Genomic DNA, 27,442 nt, shown 5'->3' with positions numbered 1-27,442 from the left:
AGAAGAAGAAAGAGAAGATGATGATCATGATGAAGAAAAAAGAAAAAGAAAAGAATGATGATGATGATGATGATGAAAAAGAAAAGGAAAAGAAAAAGAAGAAAAAAAGATAATGATGAAAAAAAGAAAAAGGAGAAAAATACAACTATAATAACAACAACAACAACAAGTTATACACATCAAACAGACATACAACACTGTACCTTGACTTTTCATTACACCATTCACAAACTCATCTCCATCTACACCTCAACCTCAACCTCTTCATAGCATTACTAGTATCGATTCTCCGCCTTACACTGTCACGCATTAGCACCAAAAAACACCACCTCCAGTCATTTCTACCCACTGAACTATAACCTACCATTAACCCTCAGTCTGTTTACCAATTCCATCATCTCTTAAACCCCTTACTAACAAACTCCCTCATCTCCATTTACTTCCTCTGACTCCCAGCAACCCTCGTCGCGTTTCCATGGTTACTGGGTTGCATCGGAGGCCTTGTGAGAAGTCGGTTAGGAAGTTACAGGAAATGGAAGGGAAGGGAGATGAGGAGCCAAGGAGATGGAGGAGGGACGAAGGTGGGTCACTAAGAATAGGGTCAGGAGCTAGTGGCAGGAAGGGAATGGGTTCAGGGGAAGATACGTTTGTTTTCTTAACGAAGTATATGATAAAGTGCGTGGGAATGTGTGTGTATGTGTGTGTGTGTGAGAGAGAGAGAGAGAGAGAGAGAGAGAGAGAGAGAGAGAGAGAGAGAGAGAGAGGTGCAAGAAACTAGTGGAGCTACACGTGACCGTCCCTTTACATCGTAGTGTGTGTGTGTGTGTGTGTGTGTGTGTGTGTGTGAGAGAGAGAGAGAGAGAGAGAGAGAGAGAGAGAGAGAGAGAGAGAGAGAGAGAGAGAGAGAGAGACAGAGACAGAGACAAAGATAAATACATAAGCCACCGCAACATCAGAAGAAGCAAAAGAAGAATCAAGGCCACTAGAAAAAAAAATAAATAAATATAAAAAAAAAACGAAGAAAAACAAAAACAACAATACGATGAAAAGAAAATGTCGAGGAGAGAGAGAGAGAGAGAGAGAGAGAGAGAGAGAGAGAGAGAGAGAGAGAGAGAGAGAGAGAGAGAGAGAGAGAGAGAGAGTGGAAGAAAATTTTCGAGACAAACTATGTTAAAAGAAGCTTACGACTCCCAAGGACTAAATGTTGCAGGTGTTTGAGGAAAGTTGTTCCAATCCCTTCCCACTTCAGTTTTGATCCGACTTGAAACCTTCATTTTCCAAGATGTGCCAATCATCCCAGAGTCACAAAACACTCTGAGGTTTGCATCAGATAAAAGCAGGAGGAGGAGGAGGAGGAGGAGGAGGAGGAGGAGGAGGAGGAGGAGGAGGAGGAGGAATCGAAGGAATACTAGGACAAGGACAAATAAGGAAAATAAGGAGGAGGAGGAGGAGGAGGAGAAGGAGGAGGTCGAGGAAGACGAGGACGAGGAAGAAAAAGAAGAGAAAGAGGAGGAAGAGGGGGAGGAATAGGAGGAGGGCGAGGACAAGAACGAAGAAGGAGAAGGAGGAGGAGGAGGAAGAGGAGGAGGAGGAGGAAGATTCGAGAAAAATGTTTAAGAAAATGTTCGTGAGGGAACACAGAGAGAGAGAGAGAGAGAGAGAGAGAGAGAGAGAGAGAGACAAAAGTTAATCAAGAATTACAGAATAAAATAAAAGAAAGCAAGATATCTTTGGAAGCAAACACACACACAAACAGAGAGAGAGAGAGAGAGAGAGAGAGAGAGAGAGAGAGAGAGAGAGAGAGATGAAATAATAACAAAAGACAAGAAACAAGACAGAAAAAGGAAGACAAGGAAAAAGATCATGGAGAAAAGACTGCAAAATATAGGAGAGGAGATGGAAGAAGAAGAAGAAGAAGAAGAAGAAGAAGAAGAAGAAGAAGAAGCAGAGAAAATAAAATGAGATGATGATGGGGGAGAAAGAGAAACAAGGAAAATATTTATACATAGTGAAAGTTCCAAAGGGCGAAGGTTAAAAGAGGAGGAGGAGGAGGAGGAGGAGGAGGAGGAGGAAATGAAAGTTGGTAATGACAATGAAGCGAGTTAAAGGGAGACAAACACGACACTGAAGGGAAACACGACGGAAACAAGTCAAAGGAACCGTATAGAACAGAAACACGTGACGCAGAACAGATACAGAACAAAGAGGACACGGAACGGAAAGCTGAGAGAGAACGAGGGGAAAGAGATACAGAGAAAAGATAAACGAAGGAGGGGACAGGTAAGAACGATAACAGGAGAAAATACTGTGAACTGGGGTACGAGAAAGTCAAACTCAATCATTATTTCACTTCCTTCCCTCTTCGGACAGACACCAACATTTCCTCTGCTGCTTGAGAAGAACTTGTCTGGTGGTTCTTTTTTTATATATCTTTCGTGAGTTACTGGAAAAGTTGACTGGCTGGCTGGCTCTTTAATTGGTTACCTGTACGACTGACTGACTGGTTGGGCGACTGACATTAATTTAGCTTAGGATGGAGAGAAGAACTTGTTTGCTGGTTCTTTTTTGTACATCTTTAGTGAGTTAATGAAGAGGCTGACTGGCTGGCTGGCTGGCTGGCTTTTTAACTCGTTACCTGACTGGTTGGCTGACTGGCAGACTAGTAACTGACACATTAACAGGAGGAGAAAAAAAAAACCGGAGAAGAGAGGGAGAATGACTGACTGACTGACAGACTGACTAGCCGAGTGACTGGCAACCTAAGGATGGAAGGAATAAAAAAAGAAGTGGACAAATGAATAATTAGGAAATATATTCAGTCAGTGAGTTTGTGAGGACGAGTTAGTATGAACTACGTGAATAAGTTTATGTAGAGAGAGAGAGAGAGAGAGAGAGAGAGAGAGAGAGAGAGAGAGAGAGAGAGAGGGAGGAGAGTTTGTAAAATGAGACTAGCGGAGGAAAGAGAGAGAGGGAAGGAGGAAGAGAAAGAAAGGGAGCGAGCAATAAATGGGTAAGTGCAAGTAAAATGACCTGCACACTTAAGCAAATTGCAAGCGAGGTGAAAATATATCGACAGCATGAGAGAGAGAGAGAGAGAGAGAGAGAGAGAGAGAGAGAGAGAGAGAGAGAGAGAGAGAGAGACTAAAACACACTAGCGAACCAAACTAAAGCTGGAAACCGCCACACAAAAGAAAACAGTTCCCCGAATGTTACAATTAATGTGTTGTGGAAGCGTGTGGAAGCATTGTGTGGCGGCGCAGGCGTGGGAGGCGTGGAAATTAGGGCGTGGGAGGCGTCCAGGTAAAAAAAAGAAGCCAACGTTAAGAGCAGATTCCATGTGTGTGTGTGTGTGTGTGTGTGTGTGTGTGTGTGTGTGTGTGTGTGTGTGCGCGTGTGCGTGTGTGTGTGGCAGATGTGTTTACTGGTGGTGTGGAGCTGGCGTGTTCTAGACCTATGGATTGTTCGCTTTCTGGCGCGCATGGACTAGCTGTGTATTTAAATAGTGGTACTTGAGATGGTGCTGCGTTTTGCTTATCCTGCCTTGCTGTGTGTGTGTGTGTGTGTGTGTGTGTGTGTGTGTGTGTCTTAATGGGTGGTGATGTTTGTTAATGTGCCTTGACACTTAAAACAAAGGACGTGGCGTGAAAAGGGCTAAGCGTTGAGTTGGCGTGGGGAGTTTCAACAGTTCACCTACATAAATATGAATCACGGATTAACACTAAACCAACAACAACAGCACCACCACCACCACCACCACCAGGAACATTCCACCACGCAACGAAAGCAAATATACCGTTAGAAAGAAAAAATACGGTAAAATATTAATGAGAATTACGACATAAGCACACACATTCATTCCAACACCAACAAAGGAAATATACACAAAAAAAACAATCACATTTCAGTTCTTTTTTCCCACATTCCCTCCATCACAGCCACACTATTGTCCTCCAGCCGCGGGATAATTCGTGTCATATTTCTCCCACTTTGCCTGAGTCCCCCCATCGAGTTGGGTAAATAGAGAAAACGGGCAAACACCTGGAAAATTACGGCTCGTTTTCTTTCAGGTGTCCCGCATACATAACCTCAGAAATAGCGGCGCCAACCTGTTGCATGGAATCAAAACACGCCGGCTGAGTGAATGAGGCAGAAGGAAAGAAGGAAGTGACGGAAGTGTAAGATATCAAGGAAGATGACGATGGCGAAAATAAAAGGCGAGGAATAATAATGAAAATAAAGGGCGAGGAGTAATAATAAGACGTAAATACAGAGCGAGGAGGGAGTGTGGGCTGAGTTGGAAGGCGGAGGGAGGCGAGGTGAAGGCGAAGGTGGTAGTGGTGACGGTGGTGGTGGAGGTGCGCAGCCACTACCAGCGCTACCAATGTTCCGCCTCCTTATACACCCACACACCGCCGCCTCTGCCGCCGCCACCACCCGCTCGCAACTCTTGATGCACCGCCAACACTGCTCTGCCCCATCCGCCACCACCTTCTGCTCCCCGCTCAGTCATGTTAGACCACTTCGGGGGGGACTCTTGACGGGTAAAGGTTCGCAAACACTCGCTTTGATTAAAGTATACAAGAATAACTAAGGGTGGAGCCGCTTTGGGGAAGTAGAGGGTGTGTTTCCTTCATCCCCTCAGCCGCACGAGTCACGCCCCGCAGCCATCACACACCAAAGAGGCCAATGCAACGCCCACGGCTACTTGTACATACTATGGATGAAAACGAGACACATTTAAAGACCAGATATATGAAAAATGACCCGCTTATCCATCCGCGCCACACATCAGTCTCAGTTCTCACACACAAACTTTCACACTAACACTCGCTCACTCTTCCCCCGACGCTAAAGTTCACTAAATATTCATGTACACATAAAACGAAGTAGAATAATCAAGCGTCACGGAACTGCATTTACGCTCAGGAAGTGCAAGGTGCTGGCGAGGGGGCGGTGGTGAGGGGCGGTACTCCACGCACACAACACACACACACACACACACACACGCCTGCAAGTCTAATCCCCGCCACTCACATTACCGTCTTTCTCTTTCCTTCCTTCCTACTTCGTAATCCATCGCTGAGGAAACCAACAGCTAGTGGCAAGAGAATAACACGGAGCTTGTGATGAGCGCGAGCTATATTTAGACCAGCGATCACAAATAATACAATACCACCCACCCGCGGCTCTATACAACTTAAAGCGGCATATTCCTTGCGTCCATGTAAGCCTCACACACGTAGATGAACATTTATACAACACATTCCTACCCACAGTCTCCGCCACACAATCGCATTTCATTCCACTAACACCACTGCCCTACCGTGTCCGCCTCCGCCATGCTACAGCCTGCCGCACCATTACAGTCGGCGAGGCATTAAGCGAGGAGCAATAGGGTGGCAGCTGTCCCATCAGACCTGCCATTAGCACTCACCTGGGGCTTGGACGGTCCTGGCACCCTCAGCTACCCAAATCCTGATCATCCCTCCACCGATCCTTGTTTGCTCGTTCCACACGCTCAGCACGACACTCGCAGTTCGTTTCCGATGCACTCAGTTGTACTCACACCCACTAAACGGAAAGAAAAACGAAACATTTAAGTCTCTTCGCCCGTACACTCTTCTTCCTAGTCACGGCAACCCGCATTCTCTGTTCCTTGGCCAGCTTTTCCTAGCGGTAACCAATGAATGCGCGCCTCTCAGTTACGTCACGGTATCACTCCGCCCTCCCTCTCCTCCCCCGCCGCTCACTGGTCGAGGAGCACCCAGAGGTTCAATTTACCTGGCTTTCTTCCTCACCACCTCCATTTTGAACGTGAACGAGTGAAACTTTGCAGGAAGTGAGCCTTTGCTTGGATGATTGCTTCAGTAAAAGAGAAAGAAAACAAAATCGTAAGGGTAATAGAGGCTCTTTGGCTTTATGACAGAGTTTGTTTTCCTTTACGCAACCACCTCGTTTATTGCCTCGTTCAAACCCTCCCACACACAGCCCTTCTCCATCCTCTCCTCCCTCTCTCTCTCTCTGCACTCGCCACAATTCCTCCACCTCCACTACCATCTCTCATCCACTACCATATTTTTCCACACCGTCATCACACTAGCCAATCTCAATCCTTAATAACATGCAAACTGCTTCTCATTAAGCATTTTTTCCGAATGTTTGGGATGAGAGTTACGCGGGAGTTGGCACTACTTACCTGGGGAGGGGAGGGGGTCATTCTAGGAAGACCGAGGGACTTGATAGTGGGGAAGGCGACTGGAGAGACAAAGGATGGTCTTAAGGATTCGTTAGTTGCTAGAAGTAATGTGCCAGAATGGAAGGCATCGAACCATTTTATAATTCTTTTAATATACTATGGGATAATTTCTCTCTCCAAGGTAAAGGACAAAATAATGGCAATGAATATATCCAAGAACACAATATTACACACTCACACAACCCACGGTCACTCAACATCATTCAAGCATTTCGCACAATATACAGGACGGTATATCAGGTGGTGGGGGAAAATATGAGGGTTGGTACAGCGGAGGAAGAACCAAGACGCGGCCGCAGCAGTGTGTTGGGCCTCATTAGACATGACAAACTACCTCGTCTGTTTGTTTCTCCGCGTTTGGAATCATTTGTATTTATTCCAGGCGCGGCTTTCCTCAGTGTATTTTATTCCTGGCTTATGGAACAGCTCAAGAAAGTGAACGATGAGAACTGAGTCTTTCTGCGCATATTTTGGTCGTAGATCGAAATTATTATACTTCTTACTCTGTGGCTGTGGTTTTTGTCTACGTATAGCCCGTGCGCACGCAACACTACGTATATATAAGGACACTGTATATTCGATATTACTCTGCAAAAAACACGTGATATAACACACGCAAATAAACCTACAACTCGTGCAGTGATGTCACATGTACGCGTCACTGCAACTTTCGCACGCCATCACAAGCTTTACTACACAGCTTCCCACGCTCCTACATCCACGAGGCAGCCTCGCAATATTGCTCTGACCTGCACGATATTTTTTTCCTACCCTCCCTTGCATCATGCAGCTCTGGAATCAGTAATGACATATCGGGAACACGCGTTATGATGGTCCGGTTTCCAGGGTTTGATGAACGCGTGTAATCTTTTTGAACAGACGGATGGTGTGCTCATTGATCAGTCATTTAACGAGCGCCCAGGTATAAGTTAGAGTATATTAGTGAGAGTTGGCAGCAGATGTAGTGTGTTTCAGGAGACAATCAACACTTGCGTATATAAATTGTTAGTATGATTTTTTTTTTATGTGTCATGTCATTTCGTAAGTTTATGCTGACATGTGCTTGGTTACCTGATATAAGTGATAGTAAATGATGATTATATGAGAGAGAGAGAGAGAGAGAGAGAGAGAGAGAGATGTATGTGCGTTTTCGATAGTTTGAAAAGCTTACTGTAACTGCAGATTCCAATATTCTCTCTCTCTCTCTCTCTCTCTCTCTCTCTCTCTCTCTCTCTCACATTCGGTTTTCCCTGCCCGTTCAGTTATTGGAGAAGTTACATCATCAGATAAAGAGATACAAACTGCATGCAGCGCGCCGTTAACTCCGGATTTTACATTTGGAATTCTGAAACTGCTGCAACTTTAGTATTTTGTTCGATTAAAGGCAGTCTATTTTACAAAGTTAAGGCGAGTGTAAAGAAAACGATAACGTTGTACCAGATATATATACAGTATTGGTGAGTTTTTATAAATGTGAGATGGGTTAAAGATCCAACGGCGAAGCGAGGGGAGGCGAGGTTGAGGAGAGGAGAGGAGAGGAGAGAGAGAGAGAGAGGAGAAGAGAGGTGAGGAGATGAGAGGAGAGGAGAGGCGAGGTTGAGGAGACGGGAGAAGAGAATTTTGTACTTGAACTGAGACTGCTACTAGTTTCCTAAGCGTAAGTGGAAAAAAATAGAAGCAAAATAGTGGAGATGATAAAAAAATTAGTGTAATTCTCTCTCTCTCTCTCTCTCTCTCTCTCTCTCTCTCTCGCTGGCTGGCTAGTATTTTGCCTCCGTCTTTCAACACAACACACTTTTAAGTCTTCGCGGGAGAATAACACCACTGCACCCTCTGCCAACTCTTTTTCCCTCCAGCCCCACGCACCACCCCTACTGAGACAAAGAACTCGTCACCACCAACACCATCACCACTATATTCTTTACCACCACCCACCCACACACACAAACACCCACACACACACACACACACACCACATTCTTATATCATTATCACACACACTATTTTCCAGAATGACTGTTTTATACCACGTCCTTATTGCCAGTGGGAGAAAGTAGGTCAGCGGGCTCTCCGTGGTGTGTGTGTGTGTGTGTGTGTGTGTGTGTGTGTGTGTGTCGGGTGGTGCATGTGAGGTCGTCGTTCGTCTCTCTTAATAGTCGTCTTTTCCTTGTTTTGCTTTTTTTCTCTCTCTTTTTTGTCCTTTTTTTTCGTCATTATTTCTGAATCACTATAACAATGATGTGACGCCGCCGCTACTGCACGTCCCTTTGTGTATTGCCGCCGTCGTTCTTCAATCTCTCTCTCTCTCTCTCTCTCTCTCTCTCTCTCTCTCTCTCTCTCTCTCTCTCTCTCTTAGTCCTGCGTATGGGGAAGGAATTTAAAGTGTGTAGTTTACTGTGTTTTTATGTGTGTTAGAGAGAGAGAGAGAGAGAGAGAGAGAGAGAGAGAGAGAGAGAGAAGTAAATAAAAGAATATGAATGAATCTCTGTCTGTGTATCTGTCACTGTATGTCTGTGTGTCCCCCTAATCTGACTTTCTCCCGTGATTGCAGATGTGGACGACGATGATGTGATGATTGACAAGCTGAAGGATGTGTGGCTGAGTAACCAGCAGGCGATGCGGCAGCTGGTCCCCTCACCCCCCCGCAGCCGCCACCAGGTGAGTCCCATCGGCACCTCCATTTACACATCAGACGCGAGGTATTGTCCTGCTCTTATTGCCTCCTGAGGGCGACGGGCGAGCTGCTGCACTATGGACGGCCCTCGATGACATGCCTGGTGACGGCGCCCTCAACTGTAGAATATACAAGACACGATGAGTTGTGATCTAGATGTTGCTTGGTTTTGTAAATGTGTTGTGTTGTTGTGTGCGAAGTTTGTTTTGAAAATATCTTGATCTTTTCTCGTAATATTGGATGAATTATGGATTTTGAAGGTCGTTACTCATGAAAATAATACAAATATGAGATTATACTACATGATAAATGGTGATGATAAAAACTAAAGGAATGAGGGATTTCTCACTACCGCTGTGTGAGAGAATGTGACGTTTCTGCTCATGTAAATAATGTAAAAAGAAGTACTCATAACTTACGCGATAACAAAGAAATAGGAGAATGAAAAGCAATGTAGATAAATATTCATAACTTACATGATGAAAATGACGTCGTTACTCTTCGGGGTAATATGAATAATAACCCATAACACACAAGATGAATAACTGAGGGGGACGTTGTTATTCATGAAGCCAAAACAATGAAAATAAGAAAGAGAAATACGTGCTTTAATTATAATAGGAGACTGAATAACTTTCATGCCCGGCCCTTGTGAAAATCCGGAGCCAAACTGGAGTTAACAATGAAGGAGCACCTGAAGAAACCTTAGAAGAGAGAGGCGAAGAGAGTGAAAACGCTGAATTTCTCCCTCAAGGCCAGCGGGAGGAGATAACACAAGACAGGCATGAAAGGAAAGAGGAAGGAGGAAGAAATAAATGTCATGCTCTAGCTTGTCTCTATCAGCAAGATACCTGGACGGGGCTAAAAATACCAGTGCGCAACAAATACATAAACCAGACTTTTTTTTTCTTCTTCTTCTTCTTCTTCTTCTTCTTCTTCTTCTTCTTTTCTTCTTCTTTTTCGTCTCGCCGCCACCATCACCAAGCGGGAAGCTGCATCTTTCTTCGTTCAACGCTAACACCCTATTACCTCGACACACATATACACTCACTCTGCCTCTCTCTCTCTCTCTCTCTCTCTCTCTCTCTCTCTCTCTCTCTCTCTCTCTCTCTCTCTCTCTCTCTCTCTCTGCTCTTCCAACTCTTCTATTCCCACATTCTCTCTCTCCCTCCTGCATAGTTCTTTTTTAGTTTCACCTTATCAACCCACCTCCCTTTGTTCTCTCTCTCTCTCTCTCTCTCTCTCTCTCTCTCTCTCTCTCTCTCTCTCTCTCTCTCTCTCTCTCTCTCTCTCTCTCTCTAATTAGTTTACGAGCGCCATTAGCCACCAGGCACAAGCGTCAGTCTTTATCTTAACACCGAGGAGATGACTGGCTTACTAAAAGGCATCATGCGTCCCTTGAAGCCGCAATGAGCCGCCCTCACGCCAGCCGAGCGAGCCGCAAGCCGCCAGAGCAGCCGCCGCCATTGATCTGCCTCTTCTGACTTATGTGTTCACTTTTAAAATGAATTATAATGGATAGTGAACAGTAACAGATCCTTTGGGCTTCTCTATAGCTTGTTACTTCTTTGTACTGATACCTGGATTTCTGTGTGGGTGTCTTATAAAGGGTTGTTTGCTAAGGTAAAAGATGGTAATGGGAATTTATAATATGATGTAGGGAACCATTTTATTTCTGTCTCGGTTTTTCTATATGAAGGGACACAAAAAAAAGGTTGTCACTTCTTTGCACCGGGACATTTTTTCTCATTGTTGTCTTACGGAGAGCTATTTGAAAGGTAAAGGTAATAACAAATGGTAACGATGCAAGATAGAATGCAATAACCCTTCTCTTTCTGCCGCTATCTTGTCTCTCGTGCTGCAGTTTTTTATATCAAGGTACACAAAAATAGAATAAATGTCGAGGAGAGGGAGTACATATTTCCTTCCTCCCACACATGCAGGTCATCATAATCACCATCTTCCCGTGTGATAGTGACGGTGGTGGTGGTGGTGGTGGTGGTGGGCTACTCACACTCACACACTCACACTCGCACACTCACACGCCCACAGTTTTTACATCCTCGCCGCAATGAATGTTAATGTCCTCATGAATGCCACGTATCTCATGCCCGGGCCTTCATAAGAGCGTGGCAGGCACAGGGGTGAATGCAGCGAGAACGACGTGAAACTGTTTTATTGGCAGTTGTAGCTGATTAAACAAAATAACGGCTAACGAGTAACAAAGGAGAGCAATCATGGGTACCGTCGGCTCTCTGGTAGGTGAACACAATACCTGTCATTCATTTAAGACCGATGTAAAAAGGAGGCCGTCGTTCGTAAATTAGCGTTAGTTAACAATAATACAAAATGCATTACTGAATCCCATTGTGAGGCTCTCTTCGTTGGTTTCTTCTCGTCACGCGTCATGCAGATTGACATGATATGAATATTTATACTCCAGTCTCATGAATTCCTGCCTAGTCCTGCCGCCACTGCTGTGAGTCTCCCCGTGGTCTTTGGCGCCTGTAATGAGCCTGGTAATGTCTGCCCCGCGATCACCACCACCAACATGAATCAAGGAATGGCTGCTTCGTTCTTTTATGTGTGAAGGAGCCTAAAGAGACCTAATAAGAAAAATGAGAAGATATATCGACGTTCATCACCCTGAAAAGTTAAACAGAATAGAAAAGGTTTCCAGAATAGAAGGAAAGTGTTCATTATATCCTCTTTTGGTCTCAGATGCATCAGTGGTCTTCTGTGCTCTTCATTACAACAGAAGCACCATGACCATTAGTGCGGAGTAAGAATGAACACGCTGAACAATAAAGGCGAGGGAGGAGGCGAGCATGAAGTTCCTCGCCGCCACTCCCTAACCACCAGTAAGTCCTACCCTGCGGTTCATTACCATGGCTGCTCTGCTCGCCGCCATTCATCCTGCCCACACCAATTCTCCGCCACGGCAGCTTACCCTCCAGGCGCCGCGACACACTTCACGGAATACAAAATACTGTTATAAGGGAAACGAAACACGCAGTCTCAGGAGAGGAGAGAGTATAAAAAAAAACACTCTCCTCCCAAACGTTCACTTTCTCCCTGAGTCAAATACTCCTCCAAGGAAAATGTGGCGGTGCCTTTCCAAACACGTTATCGCCCATGCTGCTCCAGGGCGTCATTCCCACCAGCGCCCAGACACTTTATCAACAGAATCAGCAATACCGCCATCTTACCTCGCCCCATGCACCCCGCCTCGCCCCACGCCCCGCTTCACGCCCAGCCAGGCACGCTCCACAACCCGCCCGCCCTCCCCCACGCCGGACCGACAGCACACCAGCCACTCCTAAATGAAGATGTAGGACAGGTTAGAGAGCGGCAGAAGCAACACAGCTGTCTTCCCGCACCTCATTGGTCGGGTATTCATTTTCTTGCCTCTTCTGTGTGTGTGTGTGTGTGTGTGTGTGTGTGTGTGTGTGTGTGTGTGTGTGTGTGTGTGTGTGTGTTTGTGTGTGAATAAATTACTTTCCTGTGTTGCTTTTCTATTTTGTTTTGTGGGAGGAGGAAATTTCCCGAGAGAGAGAGAGAGAGAGAGAGAGAGAGAGAGAGAGAGAGAGAGAGAGAGACGTGGGGTGGAAGTATAAAACGTTTCATCCGCAGGAGCAGTTGGCGAGATAATCCAGTGGGAGTGAGAGAAATGCCACTGATGGATTTTATTGGAGCGCAGTTGAGATAAATTTTTGAAAGTCATCTATACCCTGTGTGTGTGTGTGTGTGTGTGTGTGTGTGTGTGTGTGTGTGTGTGTGTGTGTGTGTGTGTATGTGTGTGTGTGTAAGTGGCTGTGCATTCAAACAGTAAGACATAACAGGCGAGAAATAAAGAAGTTTGAGTGAAAAAGCTCCGGAGTAAAGAAGAATCTCCTGTTTTGAGGCGTGGCAGTAACAGGCTATACACGCAGCAAAGCCTTGATACTTGAGCTGGCAAGTTTCATTCCCCACCGTTCATTATGGGACCATATTCTGAAACACTTCTGCGCTTCATTTCCATTACGTTCGAGAGGTTTTAGCTGAAGTGACAAGGGTTTAAGGAGTATTTCTTTCATTGTTTTAGTGATAAATTACCAAGATTTTCACATTATTTAACCCCTTCAGTACTGGAACTCATTTTCTCATGATTATTTTTGTGTGATCAGACGATTTTATTGACAGTAGGAAGGGTCTATGGAGATCAGAAGATTGATGGCAAGAGTTTTTTACTATTTCAATCTCCATATAAGTTTCTGAAGCTGTATAAAATCACCAAATAATAACCAGAATAAATATGAAAATATGGCCTGGTACTGAAGGGGTTAAGAAAAACCGGTAATCATCTCTGTGAACTTCGAAAATACTGGTGAGAACAAAGCATTTAAGAATAGACACTAATTTCCCTGTGGCACGAGGCGAGGGAAACTGGGAGAAGGCGTCAGGGGAACAGGAATAACAAAGCAAGTCATGTGCAGAAACGAAGCAGATGACAGACCCTGTTGAAATGAATACATGATAGTAATATTGATAAAAGCAGATACATTTTCATTGGCCTTCATCGAGAGTATGTGTCATAAGCACTAAGCACCGTAGCAATAATGCATGACGGAGCAGCGCTATAAACACTGGGCAGGGTAAATACCGAGCCGGGAACACACACACACACACACACACACACACACACACACACACACACGAGGGAGGGCGGGCGGTAGGGAGAGAGGGAGGGAGACGGAAAACAACGCCCTTCCAACAAACATTCTACAAACATTCAATATGGCCGTGGGGAAAACAAACTATGATGAAAATAAATCAAAATATGCAAGCTTTCCTTTTTTTATATAACAACGCACGCGCACACAACTCCACCTTACCCAAACACACCCACTCACCCACACACCCACACACACCCACACACACACACACATAAGAGATAAAATATGAAGTGATATATGTTGGGGGCGCCATAAACACACCAAAGCCATCCATCCCTCTGGTGCAGAAACGAGATCAGGATATGCCTCGCGACCGTTCCCTCTGCCTTCCCTCCTCCCTTCCTCTTACCACTTTCCCCTCTGCCGTCCATTTTCCACCTGCCCCCTACCACCCTCTTCCCTCCCCACGCCGGCAGCCTGCAGGATAACGCACCAGATGTTCCCTCCTCAGGTCCACAGGCTTACTCTTTTCAAACGCATACTATTGTTTGTTTGTTTTTTTTTCTCTTTCCTATTTTTTTTTCTTTCCGTCACGAGTGATGTGTTTTTTGCTACTGCGTCTATATTTGTCGCTTAGGTGTTAGGTGCAGTGTATTTTTGGCCTGAGCGACTCCTCCCTCCGAAGCCTTACAGACGGGCAGACTTGCATAAAGATTGGCAGACCGGCAGGCAGGTAGGCAGACAGGTAAACATGCCAGCAGAGAGGCAGACATACAGGCAAGACAGTAACATGCATATAACACTCCTATACCAGCCACGGAGTCGCCTTTCCTTGTGACTTGTTTAGGGCCCGGCACCTCAGTGGGCCTTTTTTTTTTTATCATTTTGTTGCCCTTGGCCAATTCCCCCTCGTACATATTAAGAGAACAAAGCCTCTTCCATTGTAAGTTTATGATGAATACTTATATGTGTGGATGCGTGTGACTCATGCGTGTGCTTTATGCATATCCTTGCTAAACGTAACATAGCTGAACCACGCACGTCCTGGAATGTATAAGTTTTGCAATTCTTCGAAAGGATTGAAATGTATGAGAACAAACATTCAAACGCAGACAGTCACACACACACACACACACACACACACACACACACACACACACACACACACACACACACACACACACACACACACACACACACACACACACACACACACACACACCTACGAACACTCAGACTGACGAATGGACATACACAGACGGAGAAAGGAAGGAAAATACGGACTGAAAGAAAAAGCTTCCTTTGTTTCTTGTATCAACATTTCTCGGCTCAGTGGACACCTAAACCCCTGGGGACAGAGAGAGAGAGAGAGAGAGAGAGAGAGAGAGAGAGAGAGAGAGTGTGTGTGTGTGTTTGTATGTGTTTGAGTTGGACTGACTGACTGACTAACTGACTGACTGACTGACTGGCTGACACAGATAAAACAGAAAAGCAACAGAAAGTGAGTGGCGGGAAGGGAGACAGGGCGAAACAGCGAGACGGGAGGCAGCGCAGGGAAAGGAGGCAGCGTTGTGAGTTTCAGAATTTACATATATACTTCCAAGTGTCGAGGCAAAATGATTAATATTTTCTCAGAGACACAAATTTCGCGTGGGGATAGAAAACGAGAAAGGTTAAAAGAAAAAAGAAAAAAAAGTAAAACCATTTGCAGTGAATCTTCGTGATAAATAATAGTTTTTCTTGACCGACTACAATTTCTCTTCTCTATCTCCCTCTCCATCTTTCCCCATCTGTATACCTCGCGTGTCTCTTTCTCCTCTCAGGGAATGAAACATGTAAGCACAGGAAAGCTGCTCAATACGTACCTGCCCTTGGGAATCATGATAAATCCGAATGTCTGTGTATGTTCCGTCCTCGCTTCTTGCTGGAAATATAACAAGGATCACCAAGAGAAACAAGCTTGAAAGAGAACCGAGGAAATGTGATGATGCAGTTTGATGTATTGCTGTTCTTCTTTGCTTTCTTTAATGGTTTTGATCATTTTCTTAGAATATAATTTTTTTCTGCCTCTCTTTGTTTTAGTGTTTATTTGGTTATGATTGTTCTCTCTCTCTCTCTCTCTCTCTCTCTCTCTCTCTCTCTCTCTCTCTCTCTCTCTCTCTCTCTCTCTCTCTCTCTCTCTCTCTCTCTCTCTGTGTGTGTGTGTGTGTGTGTGTGTGTGTGTGTGTGTGTGTATGTCATCATGTCTGCGTTATTAGTGTTGTCATAAACGAACGAGTTCAACAAAATTACACTAATAAAATGAACGACCCGCCATCACTCCCACGGATTCATACACACGATAAACATTTACATCCACGTCTACATTCTCGCCTGCGCCTCTGCAATATTCGGACTCCACCCAACACACCTTTGCATTCAACCAGTATTTATTAACCATCAATTCACGTCCCTTCACTGCTATGTCAATCGTGAAAAAAGAGAGGATTAACTGAATAGAGATGTTTAAGTATGTGCTCTCTATTTCTCCGTCTCTGTCTCTCTCTCTCTCTCTCTCTCTCTCTCTCTCTCTCTCTCTCTCTCTCTCTCTCTCTCTCTCTCTCTCTCTCTCTCTCTCTCTCTCTCTCTCTCTCTCTTCCCCCTGACTAACATAGCATAATAGGATAAATGCATAACCAATCATGAACTGTAATGAAGAGGTTGACAGTGAGGCAAAGGATGAAGCAGAGAGCTTTACTTAGGCACAGTCATAGCCATAAGATAAAATGCCACACTTACATCCACTGTGTTAAGCGTTTATCTTCAGTCATAAGTCCTCTGATGCGTTAAGTGTTACCAGATTGATTGAGGAGAAACTGCAAACCTCTTCAGAACTGGGACGTATTTTTACCATGAGTTTTTGGGTATGATTAGACAATTTCATTTACATTAGGAAGGGTCTATGGAGGTCAGGAGATTAATAGCCAGAGTCTTCATTATTTTAGTCCACACATAAGTTTCTGAAGCTGTACAAAATCACCATATAGTTAGCAGAATAAGCATTAAAACGTGTCATGGTACTGAAGAGGTTAATGCAGAAAGTCTACTATCAACCTAGATTGCTCAGATAGTACGAGGAAACTCTTAGGAGATCAAGAGGATAAAAATGAATGAATCGATTAAACTACTGACCAAGAATGTACTAAATACTAACTGAAAACAAGTCTACCAATCTTTCACTTCAGTCTTGACGTCACTAGCTCTCTCTCTCTCTCTCTCTCTCTCTCTCTCTCTCTCTCTCTCTCTCTCTCTCTCTCTCTCCGTTGGCCTGGTAAGTGTAGAGGCGAAGGTTAATGTGCTGCTGACGTCACTCTTTAACAACACCTGTCTACACTTATGGAGTACACGAGTCTCAGCTGTGAATGTCAGACTTTTCTTGGGCGCGGCTGTCGACTGGCCGTGAAGAGAACACAGAAAATGGAGGAGCGTAAAGAGTGAGCGATCAGTTACAGATGAACAGAAGGAAAACAAGAGCGAGAAATGAGTGGGGTGGCCTATGTTGGATGAGTGAGAGATGGAAAGAAGGAAAACAAAAGTAGATTTGACAGAAAAATGAGAAAGGTGGATGGTGAGGGATAAGTGAAAGGTGAGGAGGAGGAAACGAAATGATTAGAAGCGAGAGAAACCGTGAGTGAAGGACGAATGAAAGACAGACACATGGAAGGCAACAAGCCGCTAATTAACTAGGAAATAATCGCGTTATTATATGTTTAACCATCAACAATACACATATTTCTTCACACTGAACATAATAATTACACGCTGAGAGACTATATGGCTTTAACCTCTTCAGTACTGGGACGCATTTTTATACTACGAGTTTTGGGTATGATTAGACGATTTTGTATAATTAGGAAGAGTTTATGCAGGTCAGAAGATTAATGCACAGAGTCTAGTCTTCACTATTTCAACCCTCACATAAGTTTCTGAAGCTGTATAAAATCACCAAATAGTAAGCAGAATAAATATGAAAAAAACGCGTCATAATACTGAAGGGATTAAAAATAACACGCAATTGTCCTCCTCTACCATAACATACTCTTACTTTTCGTTTTTCTTCTGACAACGGCAAGGCGAACTCTGGCTCAGTGACGTTATTAAATCGACCTTTTGACTAAAATGACTTCAGAAAATATTGGTCTCCACGCTGGTAAACAGGGGAGTCTCACGTCATCCCGTCTCAGGGGATCCAACCCGACCGCCGGGACCAAGTGGGGATCAGAACCCATCGCGGAAGAGAATTAGATCTCCCGGGTGGACAGACTCATGTGGCACCCGTGGGAAGCTGGAGAGAAATGCCAGTCTTCTTCATCATTATATCTTCCATCCCAGTCACTACGAAAGTAAATAAATAAATAAATAGATAAAGAAATAATAAATAAATAAGTAAATAAATAAATATATACGTAAAGGCAAACTCCTGTGATTAATTAACCTGTCCCTCAGCAGTGACTTGATGACACACTTTTTATTCTTATTTTTCCTGTCAAGACACTCACGCTCATCTCATTTTTGTCACTAATTGAGAAAAGATTGTCAGAGGGAGAAAAATAAAGGGAGGGGATGAAAGTGAAACTTCATGCTGTGTAGAACGTCACAGGTTTTTCCTACTTTCTTTCCTCCCCCCTCTTTCTCCTCTCTCTCTCTCTCTCTCTCTCTCTCTCTCTCTCTCTCTCTCTCTCTCTCTCTCTCTCTCTCTCTCTTTCATCACGCTCCACTCCGCTTCAGCTCCCCTTCCCCCACATCCTCAGCCTCACCACTTCTCACCAACACCATCACTTCCTCACACACACACACACACACACACACACACTACTGCTGGTGGCTGGTGTTCTTTGTGCGTTCCCTCTGACGTCATCGGGGTTTGTTCCTTCATAACACAGCGTCACTCTCAAACATTACCACCGCCGCAGGATGTTGCTTCTCCTTCTCAGCGTGTGTAGTGTATGATTAATGCAAGTGTTCTGTTATTCTCTTTATTACTGGAGCTGGTTTGGCTTGTATTAGGGACTCTGCTCTGGTTAGGATAAATATTTGTTGATTTTTATATGCTTCCACCTCCATTACCAGTGTTGTTGTCATCTCCCTCCCTCGATTCCCATCACTTCAACTTCACCACCACAAACACTACCAGCCTCAAAACAAACAAACACTGTCATTTGATTTCCTCCAGCTATTCCTCACGACTACCACAATGACCACCATCATTCTTGTCTTCCTCCAGCCACCACCACCACACTACCACCGCTAACTGTTTATAACACAACCACAATTTTCACAATCACCACCAAAAAAACAACAAAACCTTTCCTTTTCTCTTCTTTATTCACCACCACATATCACAACCACAATAACAATATATACCAATAACTTCCTCCTCAACCACCACACTATTACCACTAATTGTTTACATCGCAACCACAATTATCACCACCGAAAGAGCAACAAAACCTCTTCCTTTTCTCTTCTCTTCCACCACCACTTCACTATCACAAACACAATAATAAAAGGCAATAATCTTCCTCTTCTACCACCACCACCACCACCACACTAACACCACCTCTTGTTTGCAGAACGTGAACGACAAGATCGAGTTTGCCGTCACCCCACAAGATGAGCGGTACTACCATCCCCCGACGCCTCCTCGCCGCGACTCGTCCCCCTCCGGCTCAGAGCTCCTACACCGCCTCACCTCTGACCTCAGCCTCCCGCCGCACCTCGAGTACCCCGGAGACCTGCTGCAGTACCCAGATGAGGACGCGCAGTACCCAACGGAATATGCAGCGCAGTTCCGACCCCGTTACCGCCCCCAGGAGCTAAGGCGTCCAAGCTACCTCAGCCAGCAGGACCTTCAGTTCCCAAGGGCGCTGTACCCTGGGGCACTGCAGAATCCAAGGCTGCTAGCGGAGGAGGAAGAGGAGCCGGAGGAGGGCGTAGAGGAGGAGGTAGAGGATGCGAGGGAGTTTTTCAGGAAGGAGTTGGCGGGGGATGATGATGACTATAACAGCGACAGTCAGCTGATGATGAAGAAAGGAGAGGCAAACTATAACCAAGAGGAGGAGAAGAGCAAGGACGTTGATGACACAAGACCAGACGCAGGTAGGAAAGTGAAAGGTACACAAGCTTAGATGAAAAGTAAGGAAGGTGATGTGGTAAATAGAAAAGAGGTTTGAGACACTTTTCCTATTTTCTATAATCCCTTTTAACCCCTTTTGACCCATTCATATAGGGATCAGCACCCCAATGGGCCTTTTTTTCTAAGTTTTTGTAACCATCCTAGACCAGTGTCAAAAATAAACAGAAGACACAAATAGGATAAGTAAAGAGTTGATTTAGCAAGAAGGTAAAAAAAACAAAGCTTCACTAGGAGGAAAATAAAGGTAATGAGATTAATACCTGTAGATAAGAGTGAGGGACAAATAAGAGGCACCAAATTGAGCATAATGGACAGGAGAGTGGCGTAAGGGATTTATACACAGCACATTTCAAGGACAAAGGGAACACCTGCTGAGAAAATACAGCGGGAATGAGAGCAGTGGTAAACGAAAAAAAACACTATGCTAAGGAGGACAAAGTAATTAAGGAAGCGACGAGGGGAGGAAGTACGTGGGAGGGAAACAAACGCGCAATAAGGGCCACAAAGACAGTACGGACACCAGCGCAGGTAGAACACATTATCGTGCGCGTGTATCTTTAATCCACCTTGAGGCAATGACAAAGAATGAATATTTAACACTAATTCTCAAAAGGAAATTAAGATATTGTTTAATTAGACCATGATTATTGAACACACACACACACACACACACACACACACACACACACGCTGGCTTTCCACTCCTGCCGAATTCCAAAGTCATAACAAGTCGCCTTAGGTCAACATCTGGTGGGCTGGGCTGGGCGAGCAAGGCCGTCAGGATGAAGCCAAATCCACACAGATTGTCTCACTTTGACCAGGGACTCCCCAACCTCCACCCTTTAGTCGTGACTCGCCGTGAACCACTGTGCCACTTTACTGCAAGGCGTGCAGTGTAACAGAGGCGCGCTATGACATAAGGAAGCAATAAAGAAGGAATGCCTGGTCTGAGTTAAGTTATGGCAGCCAGCACATAGCAGTGGCATGCGATATTCTAGGTAACAGTATAACTTGTAATTAGCAGACGGCAGGAGCTGGTTCACCTGCCTGCTCTCCTTCCTGACTCACATATTGGGAGAGAGAGAGAGAGAGAGAGAGAGAGAGAGAGAGAGAGAGAGACACAGACAGACAGTAAGACAAAGACAGAAAGTAATATATATATATATATATATATATATATATATATATATATATATATATAGATAGATAGATAGATAGATAGATAGATAGATAGATAGATAGATAGATAGATAGATAGATAGATAGATAGATAGATAGATAGATAGATAGATAAATACATATGGATATAGATACATATACACAGAGAATAAACTGACCAACAGACAGAAAGACAGACCGACTGACTGATAGACAGAGTACAAAGCCAGCTGGGAATGGAAACACTGACCAATATAGTGCCTTTCCTGCAACCTGATCCTGTCATATATTTTTCCTTTCTCAATCTCTCTCTCTCTCTCTCTCTCTCTCTCTCTCTCTCTCTCTCTCTCTCTCTCTCTCTCTCTCTCTCTCTCTCTCTCTCTCTCTCTCTCTCTCTCTCTCTCTCTCTCTCTCTCTCTCTCTCTCTCTCTCTCTCTCTCTCTCTCTCTCTCTCTCTCTCTCTCTCTCTCTCTCTCTCTCTCTCTCTCTCTCTCTCTCTCTCTCGTAGTAAACAGTATGCATGAATTTAGTTTTCCAATAATGTATTATTATTATTATTGGATAATTAGTTAAATCGGGGTTTCTTGCCACTGAATTCAATTGAAATTCAAATGAGAGTGAAGGTATAAGGAAAGTGGCAGATTGATGGACTGTTGGTCGGGCAAAGCACACTAAACGCACTGTATAGGCAATATTTTCAAGCACTTAGTCTACATCCTTCCATTACGCATCCATCTACCTGCAATATTCATTCTTTTTCCTGGAGACTGCATATTTCTTTCATTCCTTTTTCTATCCCACACAATTAACGACCTGTAACACACCCTTCTTCACGCCACTCTTATTTTATTTCTACATTATTATTTTATCCTCAACAACCTTTTGTCCTCACAATGACTCACACAATTCACCACCTCCTTCACCAGCCTTCCTTACGCTCTCCACTCCTTTGTCTCCCCTCAACACGTACTTCATGTCTTATACTCCTACCCAGTCTTGTCCCTTCCCTCACTGCCTTCACACCTCTCATCCGCCCTAACCCTCACAATATTCCCGTCCCTGGCCACTCTTCACACCCCGCCAAAGGGACAGCAGTAATAATGATGTGAGGGTGACGGGAACAAACAATCACAGGCGCTCTCAATAACAGATCTGACATGTTTTGGTGGTGTGAGAATGAAGGTAAAGGACTATATCATATTACGTATTCTTTTCATAGTTTCTAATAATTCTTCTGGGATTTTATCATATGGAAATTTACAAAGAAAAGTTATAATTGATATAGACCTTTTAGGATTGTAGATATTACCAGTTTCTGACTCACTCTTGAAGGACATAGCTAAAGAACAGTAATATTGCTAGTAATTATGTGATGATAACTAATTGTGACCTGAGACTCATGCATGGTAGATAAATATAAATGAGTTAAATATGTAAGTTAGTTAAAGAACTCCCAGTGAAGATGACATGAATAAGAATGAGATTATTGTAAAAAGAGGAATCTAGTGAGGGCCATTGTTCTTCTAGTATAGCGATTTGTCATGTGCATAGACCTATATTAGTTTGACCACTAGAAAATATATATCTCTGACTTTCACATGGTCATAAATATTTATTGGTTTGTCTATCTATACATCTGCACATCTGCCTACCCATATACCCTCAGAATCCTTATGTATTCATCCTTCCTTCCTCCGCAGCCGCTGAAACGCTTCCCACCCTGAAACTCGCCACCTCACAACCTGAAGCCGTGAACTACATGCACCTCCGCCGAGCCTCTGCCGCCAACCACGAGCCCGGCTACTCACTCCACAAAGCACCAGGGGAAGGAGATCAGCTCTCCGACGTGTACTTCACAGGTGGGTGCTGAGTGCTGCCTCTCCTGCCGCGGCGCCTACAGGTGTTGTCGCGGCAGAGATGGATGTGTTGTGAAGGAGAGTGAATTAACATGTATAGGACGAGAAGCGAGATTTACCTTGTATCTTCAGTTAAAAAGATTAGAAAGAGAAGGAATGTTTGAATGACTGAATGGTGTGAAAGATGTGTTGTGGAGGAGAGCGGTGATTAAACATGGGAGAGATTTGCTTTACATATCAAAATGGAAATGGAAAAGGAAAGAATTATTAACATTGAATGATGCAGGAAAGACAGAAGGATAATGAAGGAGTAATGGATTGATAAATGATAAAAATAAAAATATCCTTCATATAGCAATTACAGTACAAGGACCATTATCATTGAGAGTAGCAATGGCAGCAGTCATAACAATAAAAACAATGACACTAGCATAAATAGACCTGCTACTATTGTTGCTGCATCTCCATCAGACGCAGTGCTCAGTGCTGGTGCTGCGAGATGGAGCAACATTTAGTAATACTCGCTGCATCTGTTGCCATCATCTGTCACAAATATTTATCCTGATTCCGCTACACGTTGTCAGATAATATTATTAATGTGAAGGCTGGCGTGATAAAATAAGCTGCCAATGGCTTCAGTTTAATAACAATGTAATGTCAAGATAACGACAACCTGGCGCCCTGACAGTGAGCAGCTAGATGGACGCGGTACTTATTCCTTCACATTTCAAGTCTTCGTCACTTATCATACATTGCAGTAAGGATATGATTCAACTTAAATTACACGATATAAGAAAAAAATCGTTGTGCAGAGATACAAAACTAAACTAACAATCCTAATTTTGTTTAACGATTCGAAGATAAACATTTGTAGGACCATAGACTACGGTTACTATGGGCAGGACTTACGCGAGATGGGACTCACACATCTCTATTGTTCCTCACACACCCATACAACTTTCAAAGACGAGAAATGCAGAGTGAATAACCTACACTGCCGTCACACATTTTTCTTAATTATCTTTTCCGTTATGTAAGAGAGGAGGACTGGCCAAGGAAAACAAAAATATAAAGAAAAGACCCACTTAGTTGCTGGTCTCCTTACAGAGCCGATAGAATTAGCCAAAGAATAGAGACAAATGTCTTGAAACTTCCCTCTTGAATGAAGTCAAGTCATAGGAAGTTGGAAATACAGACACAGGCAGGGAGTCCCAGAGTTTACCAGAGAAAGGTATGAAAGACTAAGAGTACTGGTTAACATCTCACCTCAGACATTTACTGCATTGTGACACCTGATTTGATATGAAGGCTTTATTATAATTTCGAGTCACCTCAGCTCACACCTCTGGCCTTCGATGTGTTTTGGAAAGGGACGACCGGCTGAGTGCACCAAGATCTGAGGTGTTGCTTATTAACTCCGTGTGTGATGTCTGACGTGACTCGCAGCCTTTGATCCTCCGCTTCTTCCTCCTGTGTGTGTGTGTGTGTGTGTGTGTGTGTGTGTGTGTGTGTGTGTGTGTGTGTGTGTGTGTGTGTGTGTGTGTGTGTGTGTGTGTGTGTGTTTTCCCTTGCCTCTCATATTTTCTTCCTACACTGGCTAAAAATTTTCACAGGACAAAAACAAATTAGTGAGAACATGCAGGTGCTTTCAATACCCCTTCTCTCCCTCACCCTCCACTCTTTCCTACTTTGTTCTCCTCCTTCTTCTCCTCTTCCTCTTCCGACTTCTCTTCCTCCTCTTCCTCTTCCTCCTCCTCCTCCTCCTCCTCCTCCTCCTCCTCCTCCTACTCCTCCTCCTCCTCCTTCCTGCTTACATACTTCAGTCTATTATATTCCAAGTAGGGCACTCCTTCAGAAAGTCACGTCACCTCAACAATAGAAACAAAAACCTTTACGTGAAATAAGAACACGAAGCAAAGATGTGTGTTAGAATGACAAGTGAGCCCCACGAGACTCCACAACCTGAGCATTAGTCACGGCACGACACTCTGAATAAATGAAGATGAAGCTTGCGAGCAACTGTCGACATTGTCATTAAGAAGCATTTGTTGATGGTTAATAATGCAGAAAGAAACTTAACGATGTCATACTCTGCTACACTTCGCCCTGTGCATGTCGTGAGATTTTTTTTTTTTTTTTTTTTTTTATAATTTTATGATACATTTGATTCGAGACACTTATCTTCAAATTTAGGAAAACGTTTTTGACTTAACTCTTTAGGGATTTGCAGTTTCAGTTGGCCTTTTTATACCGCCTTTTTCTCTCGCTCCTTTGGCTAGAACTCTCCCTTATATAGGAAACATACTTCCAATCATTAGTTTTTACCCTGCTCAAAGTAGGATGGAGGAAGAGTTTTACTGCTTGACCGCCTGGATAATATAAAGAAGAAGAATAGTGAAGGTAAATAAATAGAGGTCCGCTTGGGTGTAGAAGGATGATGTACCGAGGACGCGTGAGAGAAGCAGCGACAGCCAATCCCTGGTGTGTTTCATGGCACGGGCAGAGCAGTGTTTACTTTCTGCTTGCCACTTTGTCCCCTCAGCTAACAAGGATCGATGAATGACAAGTGAAATGAGTGTCTCCTTTGTCCGCCAAGCAAGTGTTTACCGACGCATCCAATGAGGAGCAGCGTCTCTAGCGTCTCACTGCTGCTGGTCTGAGATACACTTTGATATAAGAATAAAGGAAGAACATAAGAAAATAGGAGAAGTTTTAAGAAGCTATTAATCCTACACGTGCCAGTCCCTGCATGAAGCACACCAACCTATTCCCACGTATCATCCCCATCCATAAAGCTGTTTAACCCCTTCAGTACTAGGACACATTTTTACCTTGAGATTTGTGTACGATTAGACCATTTTATTGACGTTAAGGGGAGTCTATGGAGGTCAGAAGATCAATGGCCATAGTCTTCACTATTCTAATCCCCCATATAAGTTTCAGAAGCTGCATAAAATCACTAAATAGTAAGCAGAATGAATATGGAAACGCGTCATGGTACTGAAGGAACTAATCCTCCAAAGCCCTCTAGTGACTCACCACTAACACCTTGATTATTGAGTCTATTTCTTTCATCTGCCACTCTTTGAGAACCAATTCCTTCTTATTTACTCCAATTTACTTTATTTCTTTTTTTTCAAGCTTGAACTCATTATTTCTTCTTCTATCCCGATAACTGATTTCCTTCACTTTTTTAGGCAGTTTCAGATTCAATCGCACCTTCAGCGTGGCTTCAGTGATGTAACTAAACGTTTTCACAAATTCTTTCAGCCTGACACGGAACTGGATCATCACCTTAGCAGAAATTCTCACGTCACTGAATCACTGGAAACGATAACCAGGCGCCCGTTATGCTACCGTCACACTCTTCTTCTTCTTCTTCTTCTTCTTCTTCTTCTTCTTCTTCTTCTTCTTCTTCTTCTTCATCCTCTTGTAATCTGCTTCACTTCGCTTCTCAAGTCATCCACTCCTTGTTCCTTTAATTGTCTCTTACATCACTTCTGTTTTATTATTACACTACTTCCTCAGTCCTCTTTTTATTTCATGGTCTAGCTTACAAAAAATCACAAAATCTTTTACTACATTTTATCATACTGTGCCACTCAGCTTCGTCTCTATATCACCCTATATAGTTTACCATGCTGATCTCTCCGTCCTCTCCTTGTAACCTCCTGCGTCAAGGCTCAGGTGTGGCGGCTGTAGGAGCTTTGGTGGAGGAAAAAGAGTCTGTTTGTTCTGGCAGTTATAATGAGGCGAGGAAGAATAGAGGAAGAATGAGTGCAAAGAAATATTACGAAATGAGGGGAACAGAGAGAAAGAGAGAGAGAGAGAGAGAAACACTAAGGAAGTACTGAGCCATGCATTCACAACTAACGTGCCTTGTAATGCGGTCACGCCATCCACCACCACCACCACTCCCTTCTCCCCCCTCTCTACCCCTCTCTCTCTCTCTCTCTCTCTCTCTCTCTCTCTCTCTCTCTCTCTCTCTCTCTCTCTCTCTCTCTCTCACTCCAAGCACCTGCCCTTTCCCATTACAGCCCAGCCTAGGACGACACGTTACCCTAAGTGGATATCTGGCACGGGAGATTATATTGCAATAGTCTTAAAAGAGGCGAATGAGATGCCTTTACCCGTTGCCTCGCCTCGCCTCGCCTCGCCTCGCCTCGCCTTGCCTCGCCTCGCCTCGCCTCGCCTTGCCTTGCCTTGCCTCGCCTCGCCTTGCCTCGCCTCGCCTTGCCTGCAGCTCCGGTTTCCTATTACAGACCCGCTGGCCATTACTACTGCCGGTGCCATCACGAAAGAGAGCAGCAGGAGGGGATGTGGCTGGGATGTGGCTGGGATGTGGTGGGGATATGGTGGGGATGTGGTGGGGATGTGGTGGTCGTGTTCCTCGCTAACGTTGTATTTCTTCCTTCCTGTTCTCTTTACCTTTTATTGTCCATGGAAAGATTAGTTTTGTTTTGTTTTTTGTCTTTTATTCTCTCTCTCTCTCTCTCTCTCTCTCTCTCTCTCTCTCTCTCTCTCTCTCTCTCTCTCTCTCTCTCTCTCTCTCTTTTCGTTTTGTTTTCTTTTTCTTGTCGACCGTGTGTTATTTTGTTTATTTTCTTTATTGCATGTATCTTTCATCACTGGATTTCTCTTTTTTTTCTTTTTTTATATTCTTTTCAT

At 44.1% G+C, this 27,442-nt stretch overlaps 1 protein-coding gene and 1 long non-coding RNA gene across 2 annotated transcripts in view; one reads left to right on the top strand and one right to left on the bottom strand.

The window, feature by feature from the left end:
- LOC123499505 overlaps positions 1 to 6,065 on the bottom strand; it is a 76,593-nt gene extending 70,528 nt beyond the window's left edge. Inside the window, exon 1 of the long non-coding RNA XR_006673001.1 lies at positions 5,435 to 6,065. This is a non-coding gene — a long non-coding RNA (uncharacterized LOC123499505). The remainder of the gene's footprint in view (positions 1 to 5,434) is intronic.
- The window catches only part of LOC123499504 (neural proliferation differentiation and control protein 1-like), a 240,356-nt gene that overhangs the window by 73,522 nt on the left and 139,392 nt on the right, over positions 1 to 27,442 (top strand). The window contains exons 2-4 of the mRNA XM_045247557.1: positions 8,808 to 8,914; positions 19,198 to 19,723; positions 22,619 to 22,777. Of these exons, the coding sequence (XP_045103492.1) occupies positions 8,808 to 8,914; positions 19,198 to 19,723; positions 22,619 to 22,777 (792 nt within the window). The remainder of the gene's footprint in view (positions 1 to 8,807; positions 8,915 to 19,197; positions 19,724 to 22,618; positions 22,778 to 27,442) is intronic.

Source organism: Portunus trituberculatus, chromosome 50 (genome assembly GCF_017591435.1).
Source record: "Portunus trituberculatus isolate SZX2019 chromosome 50, ASM1759143v1, whole genome shotgun sequence".
Taxonomy (NCBI): domain Eukaryota; kingdom Metazoa; phylum Arthropoda; class Malacostraca; order Decapoda; family Portunidae; genus Portunus; species Portunus trituberculatus.
The sequence above is the reverse complement of the archived record's forward strand: the minus strand, read 5'-3'. Positions and strand labels throughout refer to the sequence as shown.